The 23,384-nt window shown below is 41.9% G+C and overlaps 1 protein-coding gene across 2 annotated transcripts in view; it reads right to left on the bottom strand.

Annotated features, from left to right (window-relative positions):
• Positions 1 to 2,263: 2,263 nt before the first annotated feature.
• The window catches only part of LOC146523552 (protein NLRC3-like), a 102,147-nt gene continuing 81,026 nt past the window's right edge, over positions 2,264 to 23,384 (bottom strand). Inside the window, exons 11-12 of one of the 2 annotated variants that reach the window (XM_085151099.1) lie at positions 4,886 to 5,059; positions 2,271 to 2,337 (exon numbers count right to left, since the gene is read on the bottom strand). In XM_085151099.1, the coding sequence (XP_085007225.1) occupies positions 2,328 to 2,337; positions 4,886 to 5,059 (184 nt within the window). In that variant the 3' untranslated portion in view covers positions 2,271 to 2,327. Of the gene's footprint in view, positions 2,338 to 4,885; positions 5,060 to 23,384 lie in introns of both variants that reach the window. The other variant, XM_085151115.1, reaches the window with a different exon arrangement.

The following is a 23,384-nucleotide window of genomic DNA, read 5'->3' as shown; positions in this document are numbered from 1 at the left end:
CACACAGAGTTTGTATGTCGAGGTGGGTAGGAGGGTTTGAGGGTTTGGGGAGGGGTCAGAGGGAAGAGGCCTCTCAGTCTACACCAGGGGTCTGCAACCTGCGGCTCCGGAGCCGCAGCTCTTTAGTCCTTATTTTGCGGCTCCAGGTGGTTTGGGAAAATAAATTAGAAGTATGTCTGTGAAGGTTCTCAGTCATCCAGGTCATCGTAGTCAAAGGAGCTTGCAAAGACAAGCGTCTGGACTTCTTTAAGTTACTTGAAGACATTTCACCTCTCATCCGAGAGGCTTCTTCAGTTCTAAGGTCAAATGGTGGAGAGTCCCAGATATAAACCTAGTGGGAGTGTCCCCCCACAGAGGGAAAAAAAGGACCCCCTGATGATCCTCTATTCGCCTGCGCCAAGGTGTGGAACTGGGTGTGGGTCCCAATCAGCCAGAGTTTCGGGTGAGTTCATTGTGAAACCTGGCCCCAGATATTTGTGTTTCGTTCTTTTTTTAAACTTGTAGTTCTAAATTGGAAGATTATTGTGATTTTGAAATATAAAAATAAAATTATATCTTATTATTTTTTTCATCGCTCAAAATAAGCACCACACTCGCGGAAGCCGGTATACCCGCTGAAACGCCGTGCATTTATCGAGATTTTCAACCCCAGGTAGGCCAATTATGGATCTTCGAATCCACATTATGTCAGCAGCTGAACTATGTTAAAAACAAACACCGCTCACGCCTCACAGATGACAGCTTACAGTCCTGCATAAAGATGAAAGTGACTTTGTACCACGGCAGACCTGCTGATTTTCAGCATTTCTTTATTGACCACTTTTCACACACGGTTGCTGTACGCATACAGCCAGCTGTAGCTTTTCAGCTCACAGCCCGACAACACAACAGCATAGAGAGCACAGACGTTAAGGCGGCGAGGCGTGATTGCAGTCCCGCTCAGGTGCATCCGACTCCCCTGCAGCGGCACTGCAGACCACGCCCCGCCACACACATTAACCAGGTAAAATACATATTTAGGCAGAATTTTGCAAATATCTATTTTTCATTTTTTAGCAGCATAGAGCTTTTTTTCCAATTATTTTTTAAAAGTCAGCTCAAGGCTCCAAAAGCCCAAAGGCGATATAAGGGTGGCGGCTCACAACAGTTTTTGTTTGCTACATGGATCATTTTAGTTCAGCTGGGTGTCTTTACTTTTGTTATATTTTTTAAGAGTTCAAAATGTGTTAATTACATAAATAAAATGTAATTTTCTCTGTAGCACTTCATGGATTTCATAAGCAACACTCCTTAGTTACTCCGTGGATTCTTTTAAAAAGCAGTTAAAAACTTTTCTTTTCACACAAGCCTTTTGTTGATCTACATATTTTATATTCTTTACATTATTTACATTTGATCTTTTACATTGTGTATAATGTCTATTGATTGTATTGTTTAATTTAATACTTGTGTACAGCGCTTTGTGACTGCCTGTCTGTGAAAAGCGCTTAATAAATAAACTTTACTTACTTACTTTAGTTGTTCACACAAAGCATAAAGGTAAAAAAACAATATATAAAGTGTCATCTTTATTTTAGATGTCAAAAAGCATTTGCAGCTCCCAATGTTTTCTTTTGCGTGAAAACCGGGTCCAAGTGGCTCTTTGGGTGTTAAAGGTTGCTGACCCCTGGCCTAGACAATCCACATTGATGGCATTGCATCTTTCAACGTGTTTGTGGGTCGATTTGGATGCTCCAGGTGTAAGAGCAGCCACTCAGCCTCTACTGCAGATGTGTGTCACAAGTTCATCTAGTAGTAGGCTATGGCACTTGGCCACAGGTGGCAGCAGTGGACTGGCCTCCATTTGAGACTGCTCCAGCTGCTATGTGATAGTCCAGCTGCAAACTGAAGATCATATGCAAGTTTTGGAAATTAAACAGTACAATATAAAGCACCTTGAGGCGACTGTTGTTGTGATTTGGTGCTATATAAATAAAATTGAATTGAAATTCAGAATATTCTTAATTTAGCTTTAAAACCAACCCAATCTAACTCTCCTCCACACTCAAAAACAAAGACAAACCAACTGACACGTCCGAGTCCCTCACTTTCTTCAATCCACAAGCTTCACTTAGTCACACTGGCTCTGTTTATTACTAATTACTATTGTCTCCCCAGAAACACTTCCGTTTTGTTTTTTCCTATTTCCGCTGTCGGTTTTCCTATTTCAGTTCTGTTTTTTGTGCTTTCGCAGCGTTTTTTTTTTTATTGCTGCTGCTTCAACCTCTCTGGATCATCAGGACACAGCTCCTCCTCTCTCAGCACACACACCATCCTGTTTACCATCATCAGCTCCACCTGCAGAGAGAAGAAGGAAGAGCAAAGGAGATAAACGAGTGTTTCCAGAGACTCTTCATCAGCTGTCAGTCAGTGATGCAGCACATCCAGTATAAAGAGCAGCAGGGACTTCAGTGCTGGGACTGTACTAGGACTCATTGTTGCTTCACTTTTTCTAATCTTTGGATTTTTATCGAAGTTGATGAAAATGTTTTTCCCTCCTAGTTTGAGTTTGGACTTGCATTCATTAGAAGAACCTTGGTGTGTCCACTCTGAGCTCTGTAGGAACCCCAAAAACAAGCCCAACAATCCAGATGGACGGTTCCAGCTGTTAACTGGAGGAATTCCATCCAAACATCTGCTCTCACTAAATTCTTCCTCACCTACAGACTGTGTTCTTCACTGCTTTAAACTTGGAAATGAATGCAGTCATTGGCAGTGTTGGGACTAACGCGTTATTAAGTAACGCGTTACAGTAACTACGTTATTATTGTGGTAACAAGCACGGTAAGTAGTTATTATGCCAAAACCAGGAACGCGTTACTCGTTACTGGGATTTAAATAGGCTCGTTATTCGTTACTTCGTGTGGTAGCTATCGCGGAGCTTCCACAGATTCAATGACATTAGCAAGTGGTGGAAGCCAGCAGGTGGATGAAGGAAAAGGGAGGCAGGAGGAGCAGAGACCCGAAGTGGCCGCCGATCCGAGTATCAGGTGAACTGAACTTCAGGTAAGAAGTTATGACCTGCAGTGTATCTGAGTCAGATATAAACCAAGTTTAGGTGGAGTTTATTTTTGTTATGCTGACATTTTCGTACTGCGTACTAGCTAGCATGACGGAGTTACAGTGTATACAGCTGGGTGAGTGCTATGTTACTGATGTTGAACTTTATTTTGTTCATACGGTTAATTATAAGAGTTGCCAACCGTCCCGTAAAAAACAGAATCGTCTGGTATTCAGAGAAAATATTACGCGTTTCGTATTGAGTTGAAAAGGAACATTTTTCATTTAACAGCTACAATGAAAAAGACACAAAGCTGGATTTATTCTGTGTTTACGCTGCACAGCTGCCTCTTCTTCTCTCATTCTCTCCTCTCCTGTTTCTACTTGAATCATAAAACTGATCAGTGATCAGCTGATCGGCTTTTCTCTCTTGTTTATTTATCGCCCACTTTGCGCAAGAGGAAACCAGCCGATGTCGCGTTAAACAACAGCAGCACGTTTAAGCTTGATCAGCTGTTGTTAGAATTTATTTAATATTAATTTCTAGTATCAGCTGATGTTTGCTGGAGCCACAGCTGTAAAGCTGCTGGTCATGATGTCGGTTTGGATATGTGGTGAGAGGGAAACATGAAGATGAAACCAGGAGATGTCCTTACTGAATCATCAGAGCTGAACTGGTGATGGAGAAACAGGTTTATCTTTTAGGTGACATGAATGAGTTGAAGGTAAGTTATGAACTGTTTCTGAAAGACAACTTACACCAAGATCATTTTCTAAGTAGCTGACAGCTGGTAACTGTGCAGGCGCGGGTCTAGCAAAATTTTGCCAGGGGGCCAGGTAGGGCATTAACAGGGAGAGGGGGGCACAAAGAAATACTTTTCTTTCTTATTCTCATTTAAAATGTCTTGCTTTTAAAAAAATAATTATCTGAATCTTACAACAAACAATTGATAGATTGATACATATATACCATCAGAACAGTGGACATCACTGTCACAACAGCGTTTGTTTTCATTCAAAGGCTTTATGATTTTTCCTATAATGGTGGGCCGGTCTCTAGTCAAATTCCCCAGGAGGATTTTTTTTGTCCCAGTCCAGCCCTGTAAGCAGCTCATCTGCAGTCTGGTGTTACCTACATCTTCCTATTCAGAAGGCATAATTTCCGAGTTCTGAGTACAATCGAAAGCACCACGACTGCAGTTTTTGTGTTGGATGTAAAAAGCACACATGACGCTGTGACGTAGGCTAGAATCATGCGGCGGTCACCGACGGTCGAGGCATGGGATTTCTCTCGTGGAAATGTGCACATTATTTTTTTCCTTTCTATTGGTAGGTGGCACAGTGCACTTGTGGCAAGTAAGCAAGCTAGAAGACTGGCAAACTTGCTGGGTATCCAGCTACGGAAGCAACACATTAACAAGAGAATTCTGAGTAAAACCAAAGTTACTTTCCCTAGTAACTAGTTACTCTGAAAGTAACGAGTAACTTGAAGTAACTGAGTTACTTTTGATAGAAGTAACTAGTAATGTAACTAAGTTACTAATTTAAAGTAACTTACCCAACACTGGTCATTGGTCTGCGTGCTGCTTTGTTCAGAGAGCTGATTGGCTGTTGAAAGCGTTTGATCAGAGCGCGTCAGCCGTTATTATGGTGACCATAAAGGTGACAAAAAGGCCAGAAACAGGAAGTGTTTGTGTCCAATCCTGAAGCCTGTCACCATTCTCCTCTCACAGCTTCACTGAGAAGCTGCAGCTTTACAGGAAACACTGGATCTTTGTTTCAAACTGACTGTGTTTAGTACAATACTGCTGACAGCACCACCCACTCACTCCATCACTCTACTGACCTCAGAGTCTCCAGTCTGTAGTCAGGACTCTGCTGAAGATCAGACAGCTGCTTCACATCTGGATCCTTCAGGTTGTTTCTGTACAGCTCCAGCTCTCTCAGATGGGAGGGGTTGGACTTCAGTGCTGCTGCCAGATAATCACAGCTGATCTTTGACAAACCACAGGTCCACAATCTGTATAAAGAATGAAAGATGTAAGTTTATTAGACAAAGTGTGAGCTTGAAATCATTCAGTGTTTCATCATCTGTTCAGAGCTGAAGAAGGTTCAGAATGTAGACGTTTAGAAAATGGAAACTCCAAACAGCTGAAGCCAACAGGAAGCAGCTTCAAACAATTCAATTCAATTCAATTCAATTCAATTTTATTTATATAGCGCCAAATCACAACAAAAGTCACCTCAAGGCGCTTCATAGATACAGAGAAAAACCCAACAATCATATGACCCCCTATGAGCAAGCACTTTGGCGACAGTGGGAAGGAAAAACTCCCTTTTAACAGGAAGAAACCTCCGGCAGAACCAGGCTCAGGGAGGGGCGGCCATCTGCTGCGACCGGTTGGGGTGAGAGAAGGAAGACAGGATAAAAGACATGCTGTGGAAGAGAGACAGAGGTTAATAACAGATATGATTCAATACAGAGAGGTCTGTTAATACATAGTGAGCGAGAAAGGTGACTGGAAAGGAAAAACTCAATGCATCATGGGAATCCCCCGGCAGCCTACATCTATTGCAGCATAACTAAGGGAGGATTCAGGGTCACCTGGTCCAGCCCTAACTATATGCTTTAGCAAAAAGGAAAGTTTTAAGCCTAATCTTAAAAGTAGAGATAGTGTCTGTCTCCCGAATCCAAACTGGAAGCTGGTTCCACAGAAGAGGGGCCTGAAAACTGAAGGCTCTCCCTCCCATTCTACTTTTAAATACTCTAGGAACAACAAGTAGGCCTGCAGAGTGGGAGCGAAGTGCTCTAATAGGGTGATATGGTACTACAAGGTCATTAAGATAAGATGGGGCCTGATTATTTAAGACCTTGTATGTGAGGAGTAGGATTTTGAATTCAATTCTGGATTTAACAGGAAGCCAATGAAGGGAAGCCAAAACAGGAGAAATATGTTCTCTCTTTCTAGTCCCTGTCAGTACTCTTGCTGCAGCATTTTGGATTAGCTGAAGGCTTTTCAGTGAGTTTTTTGGACATCCTGATAATAATGAATTGCAGTAGTCCAGCCTGGAAGTAATAAATGCATGAACTAGTTTTTCAGCGTCACTCTGAGACAGGATATTTCTAATTTTAGAGATGTTGCACAAATGGAAGAACGCAGTCTTACATATTTGTTTAATATGTGCGTTGAAGGACATATCCTGGTCAAAAATGACTCCAAGGTTCCTCACAGTGTTACTGGAGGCCAAGGTAATGCCATCCAGAGTAAGAATCTGGTTAGACACCATATTTCTAAGCTTTTCAGCGCCGAGTACAATGACCTCAGTTATATCTGAGTTAAGAAGCAGAAAGTTAGTTGCCATCCAAGTCTTTATGTCTTTAAGACATTCCTGCAATTTAACTAATTGGTGTGTGTTATCTGGCTTCATGGACAGATAGAGCTGGGTGTCATCTGCATAGCAGTGAAAATGTATGCTATGTCTTCTAATGATGCTGCCTAGGGGAAGCATGTATAATGTAAACAGAATTGGTCCTAGCACTGAACCCTGTGGAACTCCATAATTAACCTCAGTGTGTGAAGAGGACTCTCCATTTACATGCACAAATTGGAGTCTATTAGATAGATATGATACAAACCACTGCAGTGCAATACCTGTAATACCTACAGCATGTTCTAATCGCTCTAATAGGATATTATGGTCAACAGTATCGAATGCTGCACTAAGGTCAAGAAGGACAAGCACAGAGATGAGTCCACTGTCAGAGGCCATAAGAAGATCATTTGTAACCTTCACTAAAGCTGTTTCTGTGCTGTGATGAACTCTGAAACCTGACTGAAACTCTTCAAATAAACCATTCCTCTGCAGATGATCTGTTAGCTGTTTGACAACTACTCTTTCAAGGATTTTTGATATGAAAGGAAGGTTGGAGATTGGCCTATAATTAGCTAAGACTGCTGGGTCTAGAGATGGCTTTTTGAGTAGAGGTTTAACTGCAGCCACCTTGAAGGCCTGTGGTACATAGCCGATTATTAGAGATAGGTTGATCATATATAAGATCGAAGAATTAATCATTGGCAGGACTTCTTTGAGCAGTTTTGTAGGAATGGGGTCTAAAAGACACGTTGATGGTTTGGAGGAAGTAATTATTGAAGTTAACTCAGAAAGATCGATTGGAGAAAAAGAGTCTAACTTAACATCAATGGTACTAAGAGTAGCTGTAGATAATATTACATCTGTGGGATGATTATTGGTAATTTTTTCTCTAATGATAAAAATTTTATTTGTGAAGAAGTTCATGAAGTCATCACTAGTTAACGTTAAAGGGATGGTTGGCTCAAAAGAGCTCTGACTTTTTGTCAGCCTGGCTACAGTGCTGAAGAGAAACCTGGGGTTGTTCTTATTTTCTTCAATCAGTGATGAGTAGTAAGCTGTTCTGGCTTTGCGGAGGGCTTTCTTATAAAGCAACAAACTATTTCTCCAGGCTAAATGATGATCCTCTAAATTTGTGACACGCCATTTCCTCTCCAGATTACGAGTCATCTGCTTTAGGGTACGTGTTTGAGAATTATACCACAGGGTCAGGTACTTCTGATTAGAGACCTTAGTTTTCACTGGAGCTACAGAATCCAGAGTCGTACGTAGTGAGGAGGTGAAATTATTAACAAGATAATCGACCTCTGTTGGGGTAGCGTTCAGATAGCTGCTCTGCTCTGTGTTGGTACAGGGCATTGACGATGATAACAGTGGCTGGATTATATTCTTAAACTTAGTTACAGCGCTTTCAGAAAGACATCTACTTTGATAAAGTCCACTCTCCACTGCTGCGTAATCAATTATTGTAAATGTAAATGTTATCAAGAAATGATCAGACAGGAGAGGGTTTTCAGGAAACACTGTTAAATGTTCAGTTTCTATGCCATATGTTAAAACAAGATCTAGAGTGTGATTAAAGTGGTGGGTGGGTTCGTTTACATTCTGAGAGAAACCAATTGAGTCTAACAACAGATTAAATGCCATGTTGAGGCTGTCATTTTTAGCATCAACATGGATGTTAAAATCACCCACAATAATTATTTTATCTGAGCTCAGAACTAAATTAGATATAAAGTCTGAGAAATCAGACAGAAACTCTGTGTAAGGCCCAGGTGGACGATAGATGATAACAAGTAAGACTGGTTTCTGAGTTTCACAGCTGGGGTGGACAATGTTAAGCATCAGGCTTTCAAATGAATTAAAAGTCTGTCTTGGTCTTTCATTAATTAATAGACTGGTGTGAAAAATTGCTGCCACACCGCCCCCTCGACCTGTGCTTCGAGATTTCTGGTAGTTAGAATGACTCGGGGGTGTTGATTCATTTAAACTAACATAATCATCCTGCTGCAACCAGGTTTCTGTAAGGCAGAGTAAATCAATTTGTTGATCAATTATTAAGTCATGTACTAACAGAGACTTGGAGGAGAGAGACCTAATATTTAATAAGCCACATTTCACTGTTTTACTCTTTGGTTCAGGTGTGGATACTGTATTGTTCTTTCTTTGTAAATGTTTAAGTTGTTTGTTGCTGGTTTTTTGTTTGTTTTTTGTCTTTTTGGAAGCAGACACAGTCTCTATGGAGATGGGTTTTTGGGGGGGTAGCAGGAGGAGAGAAGCTGCAGAGAGGCGTGTAAGACTGCAACTCTGCTTCCTGGTCCCAACTCTGGATAGTCATATTTTGAGGGGTTTAATAAATTTGTCGATATTTCTAGAAATGAGAGCTGCTCCATCCAAAGTGGGATGGATGCCATCTCTCCTAACAAGACCAGGTTTCCTCCAGAAGGTTTGCCAATTATCTATGAAGCCCACATCATTTCTGGGACACCACTCAGACAGCCAGCAATTTAAGGAGAACATGCGGCTAAACATGTCACTCCTGGTCTGATTGGGGAGGGGACCAGAGAAAACTACAGAGTCCGACATTGTTTTGGCAAAGTTGCACACAGATTCAATATTGATTTTAGTGACCTCCGATTGGCGTAACCGGGTGTCATTACTGCCGACGTGAATTATGATTATGAAACTGTGCAGAGTTTCAGACTATATGTCCTGATGCAGCCAGTTGGATTTTGGAGATTTGAATCTCTGTTCTGTGACTAAGTCCTTGAATCCTTTCTTCCAGTTGGTCCAACAAGACAGACTAAGTGTTGGACATGTGTTTTGGCTCCATTAGGGGAGCTTCTAAATGTGATGTGATGGCCCCTCTAGGTCTGTCAGGTCACAGGACTGAAGAGAGCTCAAACTTGGCACACAGTTGTTCCAGTCTGGACCAAAGACTCTATACTGGGACTGAGGGACTGCTTTGACTGCACCCACTGGGACTTTTTAAAGGCTCATGTTCTCACTTACATCATCGATTTCTACTTACATTTCTTTCTGGGAAAAATGGGGATTACTTTGAAAACAGGAAGTATTTTCCCCAATAAGCAGCCCTGGATTAGTAAATCACTCCAACATGTTCTCAGGCAGAAGAAGCTGTCTTGTTATGAGGGAGAGAAGAAAAAGATTGAGGCACAGAAACTTGTTGAAAGAGAGATGAAGCAGCTAAAATCAGGTCTAAAAGTAAAGCAGAGGATGAGCTGAATAAAGGACACTCAAGGCTGGCTTGGAAAGGAATGAAGTCCATGGTGGGGATGCAGAACAAGGAGCAAAGATGAATGTGATGCTGAATCAGCAGAAGACTTGGACTCATTTGATTCCAGCTTTGATATCATTGATTTCAATGAAGAGCTTTGTGATTGTAGCAAAGGGCTGGTAGCTCTGAGAGTCCCACTGATGAGGTGTTTGTGTGGAAATCTCTTAGTGGGATCAAAGAGAGAAAAAGCCCTGGTCCTGATGCTGTGGGAGGGAAATGATTGAAGTGTGCTGTGAAGAACTGACTGGGAGATTTTCACATATTTTCCAGTCCGCGGAAAAAACAGGAAGTTCCCAGCATATGGAAACAAAGGTTAAGTGTCCTATGGCACTCAGTAGATATTGGTACCGGTATCCGGTGCCATTATGGCACCAGTTCTGACTTAAACGGTAGTAATGTTGGGATTTAAATATATATTCTTAGTGCTTATTTGCTGATTATATTGTTGTATGTATTTTAATAAGAGAGAGCCAGCTCTGAGTAGAGTCTGAGCCAAAAGTACTGACAGGAAACTGCATGCTTTTGCAGAGCACTGGAGGTGCAGACAGAAAGTGAAACTAAGCAGAGTGTTCTGATCAAAACTTAGAGTGTGTGACGTGCTGCGGAAATATATAAATAACCATGCTGGCTGCTGCTGCTTTCAGACCTGAGCATGTGTGTTCAGGTCTCCGTTCCCAGGAATGTAAAATAAACATAATTTTTTGAGCTTTGACCACCCTGGGTCCAGTCTTTCTTTGCCGCCAAAAGAATTCAAAGAACGAAATTTAATAGTAAGTAGACATGGCACAATACCACTTTTTTTTAATGTCCGATACCGATATCATAAATTTGGATATCTGCCGATACCGTTCATACTCAAGTTTAAATAAACAACAACACTAAAGCTATTCTGTTATACCTGTATGTAAAAAAAACACTGCACCCAAAATATTTCATAGTTCAGCAATACTGATCAATTTAATAAACTTAAACCTACTCCATCCTTCCTATTCTGGTATTTTAAAGAGTACTTAGCAGAAATATTAAGCAACCTAACTAATAGGGTTGCAAACTCCCAGCAAGAAAAAAAATAGGGAACCACCCTCCACCTCATGATGCTTAATCGATGTAATCAACTTTAATTTGATGCAGTGTGAAAAAAATGCACAGAAATCAATTATTTTTCAAGAATAATTAAATAGATTCAACATCTTTCTTCAACAGAATTGCAGACTGCACAGATGGTATCTTCCCAAAGGAAAAAGTACTATAGCTTACTAGGGTATATTAGACTTAATAGTTACTATATACAGTAATGGACTTCTATACATTTTACATCAGATTATAACTTTGGGTGTAAGATTCAGATAATTATTTATTAAAAGCTAGACATTTTAAATGAGAATAAGAAAGAAAAGTATGTCTTTGTGCCCCCTTTTCTCTGTTAATGCCCTATCGGCCCCCCTGGCTAAACTTTGCTAGGTCCGCCCCTGCACAGTTACGTCAGCTGTAGAAAAGGATCCTGGTGTAGAAAGTAATATTAAATAAATGGTAAATGGACTGGTTCTTATATAGCGCTTTTCTACTCATCTGAGCACTCAAAGCGCTTTACACAACTTGTGCATTCACCCATTCAGACCCATTCGCACAAGCACATCTTTCTAAGTGCTTTATAGCTAACATTCACACTCCGATGGATGCATCGGAGAGCAATTTGGGGTTAGTATCTTGCCCAAGGATATTTGGCATGCAGACTAGGGGAAGCCAGGAATCGAACCACCAACCTTCCAATCAGTAGATGACCTGCTCTACCACCTGAGCTACAGCCACCCCTAAATAAATTCTAACAACAGATTATCAAGCTTAAACGTGCTGCTGTTGTTCAGCCGCTAGTTTTCTCTTTCTGGTGCAAAGTGGGCAGTAGTAATAAGGGGGCACTAGTCCAATATGGCGGCCAACCAAACCGGTTTGACAACCGGTTTGACCGGATTCGTGCGTGTGCGCATGCGCGTTCAGGTGTGCTCGGCGCATGGGCGTTCAGGTGTGGAAAACACACCCTCTGGGCGGTAACGAATCCTCCTAGTGGGATGGCTTAGGTTATATAGGTATAAAAGTGATCCTTTCACATTCTAAGAGCATCACCGCCACGGCCTAAGGAGCACAGACACAGCCGCTCTAGTTATGTCTACAGGAGTATAATCATGTCTACCAAAAACTGGAAGCTCTTACGCACCGTAGTGTGTGCGGACCTGGACAATGTGGGCTTCCCAGAGGTGCTGTATGTTTCCCAGTGGAACAGTGCATCAGGCCCTGAGCTTTACAGGGTTGAGGCTGATCGTTTCAATCGCAACCCTGAAGACTTTATTTTTCTCAGTGTATGTGATGACAGGGATAGTCTTATTGCTTCCAGAGGGCTTGAAAACTGGAGGTTAAATCCTTACCCTCTAAACCTCGAAGAGCGCACAAGATGGTTTAAGGACTTGTTTTTTATACAGTGGTGCGACTGGAGAGGTTTGTCGCGTCTGTTTAGCCAGATTGACGACGCGATCAAGAGGGACAGACTCAACACTGCGTACGAGAGTATTAGAAAACGCCTTGTTTTTGACGATCTGGCGAGTTGTCCGAAGACTGGTTTGCCTGCTACCCTGTGCAAACCTAAAATCATAAGACCTTCCGACAACTAAACAATAAACTGGTAGGTTTAATGTGCGGGTGTGTGTGGGGTTGCGTGTGTATCTATGTGACAAATTAAGAGCTTGTGGTTTTCATTTTACAGAGCATGACACCCAGTCGTGGGACCTGTCAGAGTCACCATCAATAGGGCTGCTAATCCCGACCCCCCAGACTCCACCACCCTCACCATCATGCTCGCAGGACCCCCTCATATCAGACCTGTGGGAGGAAACTGTAATCGACATCAAACTCGCAACTCTCCACCTGTTGATGTTGGCGTTGAATGAGTTTCTACAAGAGACATGTTACGGATGCCAAACAGGCCACCCCAGTCAGGTGCAACACAGCTGCTTGCAGGAATTGTCTGAGTATTTCTTCGACACCTACTATGATGATGTGATGATAAGGCTCCAGACTGACCGATTCATCCCAGCCATCCGTCTGTTTGTACACTCATACACCGCAGATGGGACTGGAACACAAATCCGCAGAGTTGCAGAACACCTCATGTGTGAACTGAGATCAGAGCGACATATAGTATGCGCCATTAATGACAACATTGCGCACCTGCTAGAAGCAATTACTTACGCCCGCCGTGTTAAACCAGCCATGCTCCGCATGATTGGAAACTACTGGGCTGGGAGACACCTGGTTTAATGTGTACTGTTCAAGTATCCATTGTCTGTGATTGTGTCTGTGTGAAAATTAAATAAAAAGACGTGTTAACACCAACTTCTTAGTCATTTGTGGTTTGTAAATCATGGAAAGCACATTGCATAAAATATATCATGATCCAGCCCATCCTGCGGGGTTGGCCAGTTTAAATAAGCTACGTATAGCGGCAGGGGAGGCATCAGGTGTAACACCTCCAATATCTCAGGTCAAACATTATTTAGAACAAGACGACACTTACACACTCCATAAACCTGTGAGGATCCATTTCCCCAGAAATAGAGTATTGGTGACAGGGGTCGACAAACAGTTTCAAGCCGATCTGGTTGACATGTGTGAATATGTGGCAGATAATGATAATGTGAGATATCTGCTAACATGTATAGATGTATTCTCAAAATACGCATGGGTTAGATGCCTAACAAACAAGACAGCGAATGTTGTATCAGCTGCTTTTGAGGATATACTTAGTGAGGGTAGGATCCCTGTGAAACTACAAACAGATGAAGGCAAAGAGTTTTATAATACAACCTTATAAGCATATAACAATGCTTATCACAGATCTATCCAAATGGCTCCGGCAGAGGTGAATAAGGATAATGAGAAGTCGGTCTTTAACGTGCTGTACAAAACGAGGCCTCAGAGGGAACTGTGCTTTAAATTTAATATTGGTGACACTGTACGAATATCAAAACTGAGAGGAAAGTTTCGAAAAGGATACGAGCAGACCTACACCGATGAGATTTTCACAGTCAAGGAACGTATAGGGAGACAGCCCCCAGTGTACAGACTAGCGGATCTAGCAGGAGAGGTATTGAAAGGGTCATTTTATGAGCCTGAGATACAACGTGTGGTTGTTGATGAAAACAAAACATTTAAAATTGAAAACATATTGGCTAGAAAAAAAGTGGGTCGGAAAAAGCAGGTGCTAGTGAAATGGCTAGGATGGCCCGACAGCTTTAATTCGTGGATTCCAGAAAAAGACATCGTTGAGGCGTAATTATCTCAGATGACGCAGCTCTACACACATTCATTCAACACTGAGCACAGACTGAGAAAGCATGAATAAAAAGAACAACAACAATGCAGGCTTCTATGTAAGCCTCTTCTCGAATGCTTCGGCGCATGTTTACCCGGGTAATAAGATATCTAATTTTAGAACAAAGCTAGCAAAACCTATTGTTTTGGATCAGCCGTATGAGGTCGCTGTTATAGAGATACAGTACCCACGCATATGGATGTCTTTTCCACAATCAGATTCGCAAGTGGAAATTCATGACCCAGTCAAAGATGGAACCATCGCCGTAACCATGATCGAACTGTCTGTGGGTCATTATGCATCTGTGGAACAGATAATAAAAGAATTTAATTTTAAATGTCAGCAGTACCAAACCACTGGAGACATTAAAATGCAATACAACACAGTTACTAACCATGCCTGTGTTATGGGACCTAGGGGGACTATTCTCACATTTAGAGGGAGACTGGCGGAAATCCTAGGATTCGAAACAGGAGACCCGTTTGTACTTCATTATAAAAACACATATGCCCCGCACCCCGCAGACATATACGGGGGAAAATATAACATCTTTATTTATGCAGATATCATTGATTACCAGCTTGTGGGTGACGCCCACGCGAGGCTATTAAGAGCTATAAATATCACGGACGATGACCGCCGCTTGCCTATTCTACAATTTGACAGCCCACACTACACACCTGTGTCAAAGACATTGATCGACGACATAGAAATTGATTTGAAAGACGATCGAAATCAACACATACCCTTTTTATACGGCAAGGTGTTTGTCAAGTTACACTTCCGACCGATAACCCACCATTTTTGAAAAGAAAAAGGATGGCCGTCTACAACACTGATGACTCAAAATATGTAAAATACTACTTATCACAGGCTGGTGGAGAGCTCGGAGGGTATGTTGGGACCAGTACGCAATATGGGTCAGGGCTGAGTGGGTTGTTCCGCAGCTTGTTTAGATTTGCTGTACCACTGTTTAAAAAAGAAGTTAGCATAGTCAAACCACACCTAAAAACAGCCGCATCGGCATAGTGTCTGATGTCATAACCAACATAACCAGACCCTCAACCACTAAGCAGGACGGTAACGGATTGTATGTGTATACGCCCAGACCATCTAAGACCCCACCCCCAGGGCAGCCGTTGTCTAAAAAGCGTAAAACCACAAAACCTAGCAGGAGAGCTAGCAAACGGACACCGCCACGCAGAGTGAAAAGACCCAGAACCAGTCGTTCAAAAACTGCAGCGTTTGACATATTCTAAATGGCACTATTACACAGTCATTCTGGAGAATGTGTAAAAACAGAGCTGGACCTGTTTACTGTTCCCTACACACAGACTAGCATTGAGAAAAGTACATTTATCGAAATCCCACCTGTATCTGCAATCACCGATGGAGGGCCGATCGAGTTTTACATCTCATCGTCCGGTGAAGATTACCTGGATCTAAATGACTCATATATCTACACACGTGTGAGAATCACAAACGCTGATGGCTCAAACCTGGCTAGGGACGCTAATGTAGGATTTATTAATTATCCTGGATGCAGCATTTAGTCAAGTTGATGTTAATTTGGGAGACCGGCTCATTAGTCAATCATCCAACACATATCCATACAGAGGTGTGATAGAATGTCTTATCAATTATAATAAGGACACTTTAGACACACAGTTCAGCACCGGGTTATTCTGTAAGGATACATCATCACACATGAATGACACATCTATAGAAGGAGAGAACCAGGGCCTGGTGACCAGAGGTGGCTACACAGCAAATAGCAGTATTGTTGAATTGATTGCACCAGTACATGCAGACCTGTTTTTTCAAGAAAAACTGTTACTTAATGGAATCGACCTGTCACTGAAATTTGCGCGCTCTAAAGACGAATTTGCTCTCATGACAGTGGATGCCAATGCATACAGAGTTAAAATTGTCTCAGCCAGTCTCTTTGTCAAGAAAGTTAGTGTATCACAGACCGTCAGACTTGCACACAGCAAGGTATTGCACCATGCAAACGCAAAATACACGGTAGACAGAGTGTCTTTAAAGACCTTCTCCATACCTGCAGGGGCTAGAATATCAACAAATGACAATTTATTTATGGGTAGGATACCTAAATTTGTGATCATTGCATTTATAGACAATGAAGCATATACTGGCTCCTACCAGTGTAATCCATTTCATTTTGAAAACTGCGATATAGAATTTATGTCTTTATATGCTGATAGTCAGGCTTATCCTGCTAAACCATTCCAGCCAAATTTCCAGAGAAAACACTATACCAGAGAATTTTACCAGCTGATACAAACCACAGGAAGACATTTAAAGGACAGATCCTTAGCCATAACACGTGCTGACTTTGGTAACAGCTACACTTTATTCTGTTTCAATCTGGAAGCTGACGAAGGACATTCAGGGAATGTGTCGTTAATTAAAACAGGGAACGTGAGATTGGAAACCCGTTTCAGAAATCCACTACCCCGTACAGTGAACCTCTTGTGTTATTCGGTATTTGATTCAGTCATTGAAATATCTAACATGAGACAGGTGCTCTTGGACTACTATTGAGACAAAAACGGTCATGAACACTATAGAACTATCAGCCGTGATCGGCAGCATTATCAATAAAAACACACATTTCCTAGGCGTGTTAGCCTATGATCAGCTAACCACTGAACGGCTTCAAAGACTCCCTGCTATGGGTATTGTAAACACCCACCCTTCTACGATGCCCGGGGAACATTGGCTTGCTGTTTATATTTCGAGAGACAGACGCGGTTATTTTTTTGATAGTTTTGGTCACTCGTTAGACAGTTTTCCCCCAGCAATAAAGATGTTTCTTCTAAAAAACTGTTCCACTGTTTTATATTCAGGAAAACAAGTGCAGAACGACTTCTCCATCACATGCGGTCAACATTGTGTATTTTTTTTATATCATGTGCAAAATGGTGTATCTTATGAGCGTCTGCTTAACATGTATGGGTCTGATTTAATTTGTAATGATGCTATGGTGTGTCAATTTGTCAACAACATACAACCTGTTGCTGTATGCAATGATTACGTGTGTGTGCAATGCGGATACTGACATGTACTAATGAGAATAATAAAAACAACATGAGAGCATGATAATCGAGTCAATGGTATTTATTATCAAATCTCGTATATATATATATATAGATTCACAACATACATTGTTTAAACATAAATAAAAGAAATCAAACATTAACCAGTAATAAAAAAGAAAAACATATATTTAACAGTAATAAAGACATAATATATTTAACAGTAATAAAATAAAACAAAACAAAACAATTTAGCAGCAATAAGTGAAAAAAACATTACAGTAGAAAAAACACCAAACACCAAATATTTTTAGCAGAAAAACAATTTCAGGTGCAATAAGAAAAAACCTGAATTCAAAAATCCAACCACTCTACAGGACCCCCCTTTAATTTGTTTTTTTTATTCTTTATTTTTTTTAGTGTACTATGTCGCAGCGGTCCGCCAGGGGTGATCTTTTTTGGTGTGTGTTTTAAAAAACCAGGGTCTTCAGACAGTGTGTGATCGGTTTTATACATGGCGACGGTCTTACGTATGCCTGTGTTAGATATGGCTGATAACGGTACGTTTAAATCTGAGACAGCTTTTAAAAACTCTGTCCAGCCGATAGGTCTCAAACCCTCAGAGGGTGTGTGTGTGGTTGTGACACCTTTAATTAGATCATAAATGTGTGAACCAGGGATGGTGTGTTTATCAACAACAATTTTGCCTTTGTCGTTGTAAGAGATCAAGTGTGGCGAACGGCTCACCGCTGATAGAATAAGTTCTGCATTCCTCCTACTCCTTTTAGGTATGTGTCTTAAAACATTCTCCGCAACAAGATCCCTCACCCCTGCATCACCATGAACAGGCGATGTGTCCGCACATCCCTGTTAAATTGTTCAGGTAATGATAAAGACAATACATTCTTTTCACGGACACCTTGTCTCACAAGGGTAAGGTATCTTTGGAGAATATCGCTGTATTTTTTAGCCTTCTCATACACATCTATGTCAGAATCTTGTAACACTTGTAACATCTCCTTGTCCAACTCGTTCTGAGACTGTTGTCTGATGCTGCCTGTTTGCTGCTGCTGCTGCTGCTGCTGTTGCTTTATTAAGTCCAACTGGTGTTGGGGTACCAAAAACATCTTTTGAACATGTTCCATTTTCACCTGTTTGCTATCAGACTGGTTATGAAAGGGATTGCAGCCCCTAATAGTGGCAGTAAAAACCCTCCAGATTGGTTGATTGTCTTTCTCTTTTTCAAAGTTTTTATTTTTTTGTCTGCAATCAGTCTGATTATTGCTTTTTTCTTTTTCAGCTGTTTATACTGCTGATTGGTCAGTGGAATGTTACCATGCAATACATTAAAGGCTATCTCACACAACGCATTGATAAAATCTAAGTTTGAATTACTAATAACAACTCTGTGTAGAGTAGGAGGAGCCCTGTATATCATCTCCAACAGAGACAGATTACTCCGCATGCGTGATGACATCCTTTCACCTCTTTGCTGATTTTTGTTTTGGAATGTAAACAACCGGACGCTCTGATAGTAAATTTGTTCTGAGTCTTAAATAGTCCGGGGTTTTAGCTTTATAGTCTATTAAAAGATACCCGTATGTTGTGGATGTGGCATCATTAAACGCTTCTATAAAATATTTAGTATTACCCGGAAACATTTGCCTACCTAAAAGCATAACCTGATATTTATCTCTCGGATTTTTAAACAATATTAGGTAGTTAGTGTTCAAGGAAATGGTTCTACTGAATTTTCCTTGAATAAACAAATTCTGAACTAGATATATACAACTCAAATTCCTATGATGCACATACTTTGTGAACACATTTTGTACTTCTAAATTGTTAGCTGCATCGTTCATTACATCGTCTATAATTAACAAATTGTTCTTTTCTGCAGGAAGAAGGGTGTCATCAGCAAGAGATTCGGGTATACCGTTAACAAAGTTTATGTCTCTTATCTTAAGAAGCTGGTCATATAATGGCTGCCAGCATGAGTATATATATACAATATTGTCAATGCTGCATGATATAATCCTGGAAGAGTTTTCAATTATGCTTTTAACAAAAAAAGTCTTGCCGCAGTTACTGGGACCGCTGACCACCATACTGAACGGGTGCTGCAACCGGGCGTCAAACCCCTGTTCTAATTTAAAATCCATAAGGTACGGTTGTATAGTCTGGGAGCACACGGCGCTTATTGTAAACAACTTTAACTTTTTTCACAACAGTTTTATTCTTCAAATGAAGCTTCTTTTTATCGCGTCTGATGCTATCAGACACGGTAACTAGGTGTGCGTCTGATGTCTGATTGGTTACAAACTTGTGGACTAAACCTTTCAAGGAGTCGTGGGTGACAACCTTCGAGTTTAATGCATTCAGTGTCACGCCTTTACATTTGACCTGGGTCTTGCCCAGCGATGTGTGATACGCGTAGCATTTTGGCCCACCGGAAACAAATTCCGCTATGTAATCCTCCACACCACCCTCTCCACAGTCTAATTCACTTGTGAGATCCCTCAGAAACGGACCTAGAGGAGGCATCCACTCGCCAGGGCGTGCCGTGAAAATGACACTGTCCGTGTCACAATACAGCACGCGCTGCTGCAAGTTGTCTAGCAAATCATACAGCATGAGTCTGGCGTGTGCAGTGGTCATGGCCCCGACAAAGACATTAACGTCCTTCACACGGGAAGCTCTACCATCAGCATGGCGCCACTGCACCATTGCGACGTCGTCAGAGATGAAACAAAACTGACGCACGTCGTACTGGTCGCTAAACATTAGCTGGCTAAATCTGGAAGGGTCTGTAATGAGCTCAGATGATGCCATATTTGACCTCATGCTGAAACGACCCCATAACGAGTTTAGCAACAGCTTGTTACAGTTACGAACAGCTTTATTTACACAAATCTTGGATGGGTCTAGCATTATTCCCTCCTTCTCATAATACTCGTCTATGTACTTCTTCTGTTCGTCAGGTGTCTTCACGTGTTCAGGATACCCCGAGGCCTCCTGTTTGAGTTTTAGGAAGGCTTTCACATAGTCTTTAAACAATGTGTCGGTCTTATTGGGGAAATGCCACACCTCATCAATAGCAAGAACCTTGTATCCCTTCTCAACAGCTTTTTCAAGCTCAAATGAGACCCACGTGCCTTTCAACACCCGCTCACTGTCACTGTGCCCACATGCAGTATGCTGGTTTTGGTCTTCAGCACACATGCTGCAGAGTGGAAACATCAGTTTTCCGTGGCACCTGTAGGGAAGGACGGGGTGAAAAAGACCCTTAGGGGGGAGCACTGTGCATTTAACAAAGCCGAAATAATTTTCTAGCTTGTCAAAGTTGGTGTAAATGACTTGAGGGTGTCCTACAGGATAGTCTTTTTTAGACTGCACTGTGGGATAGAGACTGGTGAAGTCGTAGTAAAATATTTTTTCATCACAACCAGTCTTGTGGTACAGCTTTAGAGCATTTGTGCGACCTCCAAAAAGGGCGTCTCGGGGATTCATGCGTTCTGGCTTTCTGTATGTGTGCATGAAAGCCACAACTGCAGGGTCTGTCTGCTTCAAGGCAGCCCATTCACATTCCCACATCACTATTACGTTCACACTGTGTTGTGATCTCAGTGCATCAACTTTGTCACAAAACATGCGATGCAGCAGTCCATAGGATGCTTTGCTGACAGGATTAACTTCACTCTCGGGGTAACATTTAACACAGCCGTGGTGAAAACATCCTGCAAATTCATAAGCTGTATTACTTGTGGGGTCAAAACCGTCCACAAAATACGGTCCAACCCTCTGTTCGCCTCCTCTGAGAGCATGTTTTACCACTTTGTTGGTGGTGTGGGACACGTATTGAAGCCATTCGATAGAGACGTTAGAAAACGTCTTATTCTGCTCAATGTATGCCCCGTCATACGTGAGAGCGAGCATGTCTCTAGTCAGAAACAGCGTTTTATACACACCCATACTAAATGCAGCCAAGGTGGTATACATGAATGGATCAACTTGTGTACAACCCAGTAACGTGTCACAATAAATGCTGCATGCTTTACGCAGGACATCAACATCGTTAACACAGTAACGCCTGAGTTCAGCCTGAAAATCAAAGGGATTCTGTGAGGCAACCTGGTACCATTCCATGAATCGCCCGTTATCGCTTTCAGACATGTGCTCATAGCCGTAGAAGGAGGGGTCTGGGTACGGGCCCACATAATGCTCATTATCCCTCGTATTAAACCTGTGTGGGAAATGGCCCTTCTGCAGGTCTTGAAAACCTAAAGCAGAGGGTATTTTGGCAAGGCCCATGGGCAAAAAGCTGAACGAATCAATCCATCGCTGGTCATAGTCCCTGTCATACATCAAAATCACACGGCTGCCGCTCATTATGACACTAGGTGTTATGCACTGTCTGACAAAGTACTCGAGGAGTATGTAGTTGTCAAAGCCAGATGCATTATGTGCTATGAAAGTGTACCCACGAAACCTTGGGCGTCTGTAATGTTGCACAAACGCCTCCACACACTTTAATGTGTTAAATGTGAACTTATTGCCCTTCAGATCAGACGCACACACAAAGTTAGCCTCGTGTTTACCGTTGTGGTACCTAGTCTCAAAATCATATAAAATGTATTTATCGCTAGGCTTCTGTTTTTCAACAGGCTGTATGAAACACTGATGGTCGGAGTCTCCGGTTAATTTAGGCTCGCGGCAGTGCTCGCATCTAGGCTGGGCACATCTGTGTGGCGATTTCTTGGATTCTCTATATGTGGTGCCACAGTGCATGCAATGTTTCATATTATCACAGGGGATCATGTTGTGTTTTAATTCTGGTAATTTGTGTTGCTGGTAACAGTGTTGTGATTTGCAGATGCGGTTACAGTCGCTGCATTTCACTGTGGGACCCCTGTGGTGTTGACAGAGTGAATAACATGTGTTACATCTATGTTTACAGCTATGATGTAATGCTGTATTATATGTACTGTAACAGAAATTACACACATAGGATGCACCAAGAAAAGCGGTTGGGTTTAAAATCAGGTGGTAATGTTGATTATGGAGATACATCATCAGCGTGTTTGTGTTTGGCTCTTCATGTGTGAAAAAACATTCCAGGCGTTTACGCCCTTCTGTGTGGTAATAGATTACAATCTTAATGTTGAAGTGCTTCTCAAATTTACCGACATCAGTGAATGATACTTGCTGTGTGTCACATAGACCTACTTCAGCATGCATCCGTTTAGCTGTAGCGAGTTTTTCTAGCTCAGAGGCTGATGAGTTTAATGAATGTGCTATACATAGGGAGAAGCACAAATTGTTGTGTGTTGTTTGGTGTGTATAAATGTCTGCCTTTCTTTGAGAGAATCTCATCATAAGGGATTTGTGCCAGTCTTAAGCGTGCCCCACCACTACTGTTCTGAGCTACCGTGACAATAAACTCTAATTCATCATCACCGATAGATTCATCATTACTCTGCATAACTTGTGCAATTCGATTGAGAAACAGCTCCGGATCATACCGATCATCAGCGTTCATCTGAAGCCAGCGAGGGGCCACGCAGGACCATGTTTAGAACACTGCCCTGTTGAGATCCAGCCACAGCTCGGTCTACCACATTGGCTAAGCACTCGCGCACTCGCGCAGGTACTTGTTCTGGATGATCGAGACTTATACCCCTAAAATCAAGGCGCTCACGCAATTCGCGAGCATTACAATTAGGTATCTCTCTAATGTGTGGCTGGGAGCGCCTGCCAGATACAGATTGCACAACGGGCTCAATCATGATAGTATCACTTTGTGAGAAATTTACAATGACTGAGGGGGTGTGTGGTGTTGCAGCGGCGCCCGGACACGCATGTGTGGCTGAAGTACTAGTAGAAGCGGTAACAGGCTCAATAGCACCAGCAGCAATACGGTTAGCATCAGTAACAACACTGGTCCGAGCAACACCTGATGTACTATCACTATTATTAACAACAACAATAGCCCCATCAGCAATAGCAGGCGTAGGAACAGTCTGACGAGGATGTGTATCAGATGAGGCTGATGCAGGCACACTATTAAGTCTAGCTATAATATCGTCTAATTTGTTATTTGTTTCTTCAGCCCACTGCATAAAAGTCTCTAAGTCAAAACATCTAACAGGAGTGGAGGTTCCGTTATTATGCTTAAATAATTTATTTGGAGGGTCCATGGTCTGGATTTTAAAAGTCAGGGACTTGAAATTTTGCTGCAGATGATGTCTAATGT

This window comes from Neolamprologus multifasciatus, chromosome 3, assembly GCF_963576455.1.
Source record: "Neolamprologus multifasciatus chromosome 3, fNeoMul1.2, whole genome shotgun sequence".
NCBI classification, from domain to species: Eukaryota; Metazoa; Chordata; class Actinopteri; order Cichliformes; family Cichlidae; genus Neolamprologus; species Neolamprologus multifasciatus.
Note: the sequence above shows the minus strand (reverse complement) of the source record. Positions and strands in the feature narration are given on the sequence as shown.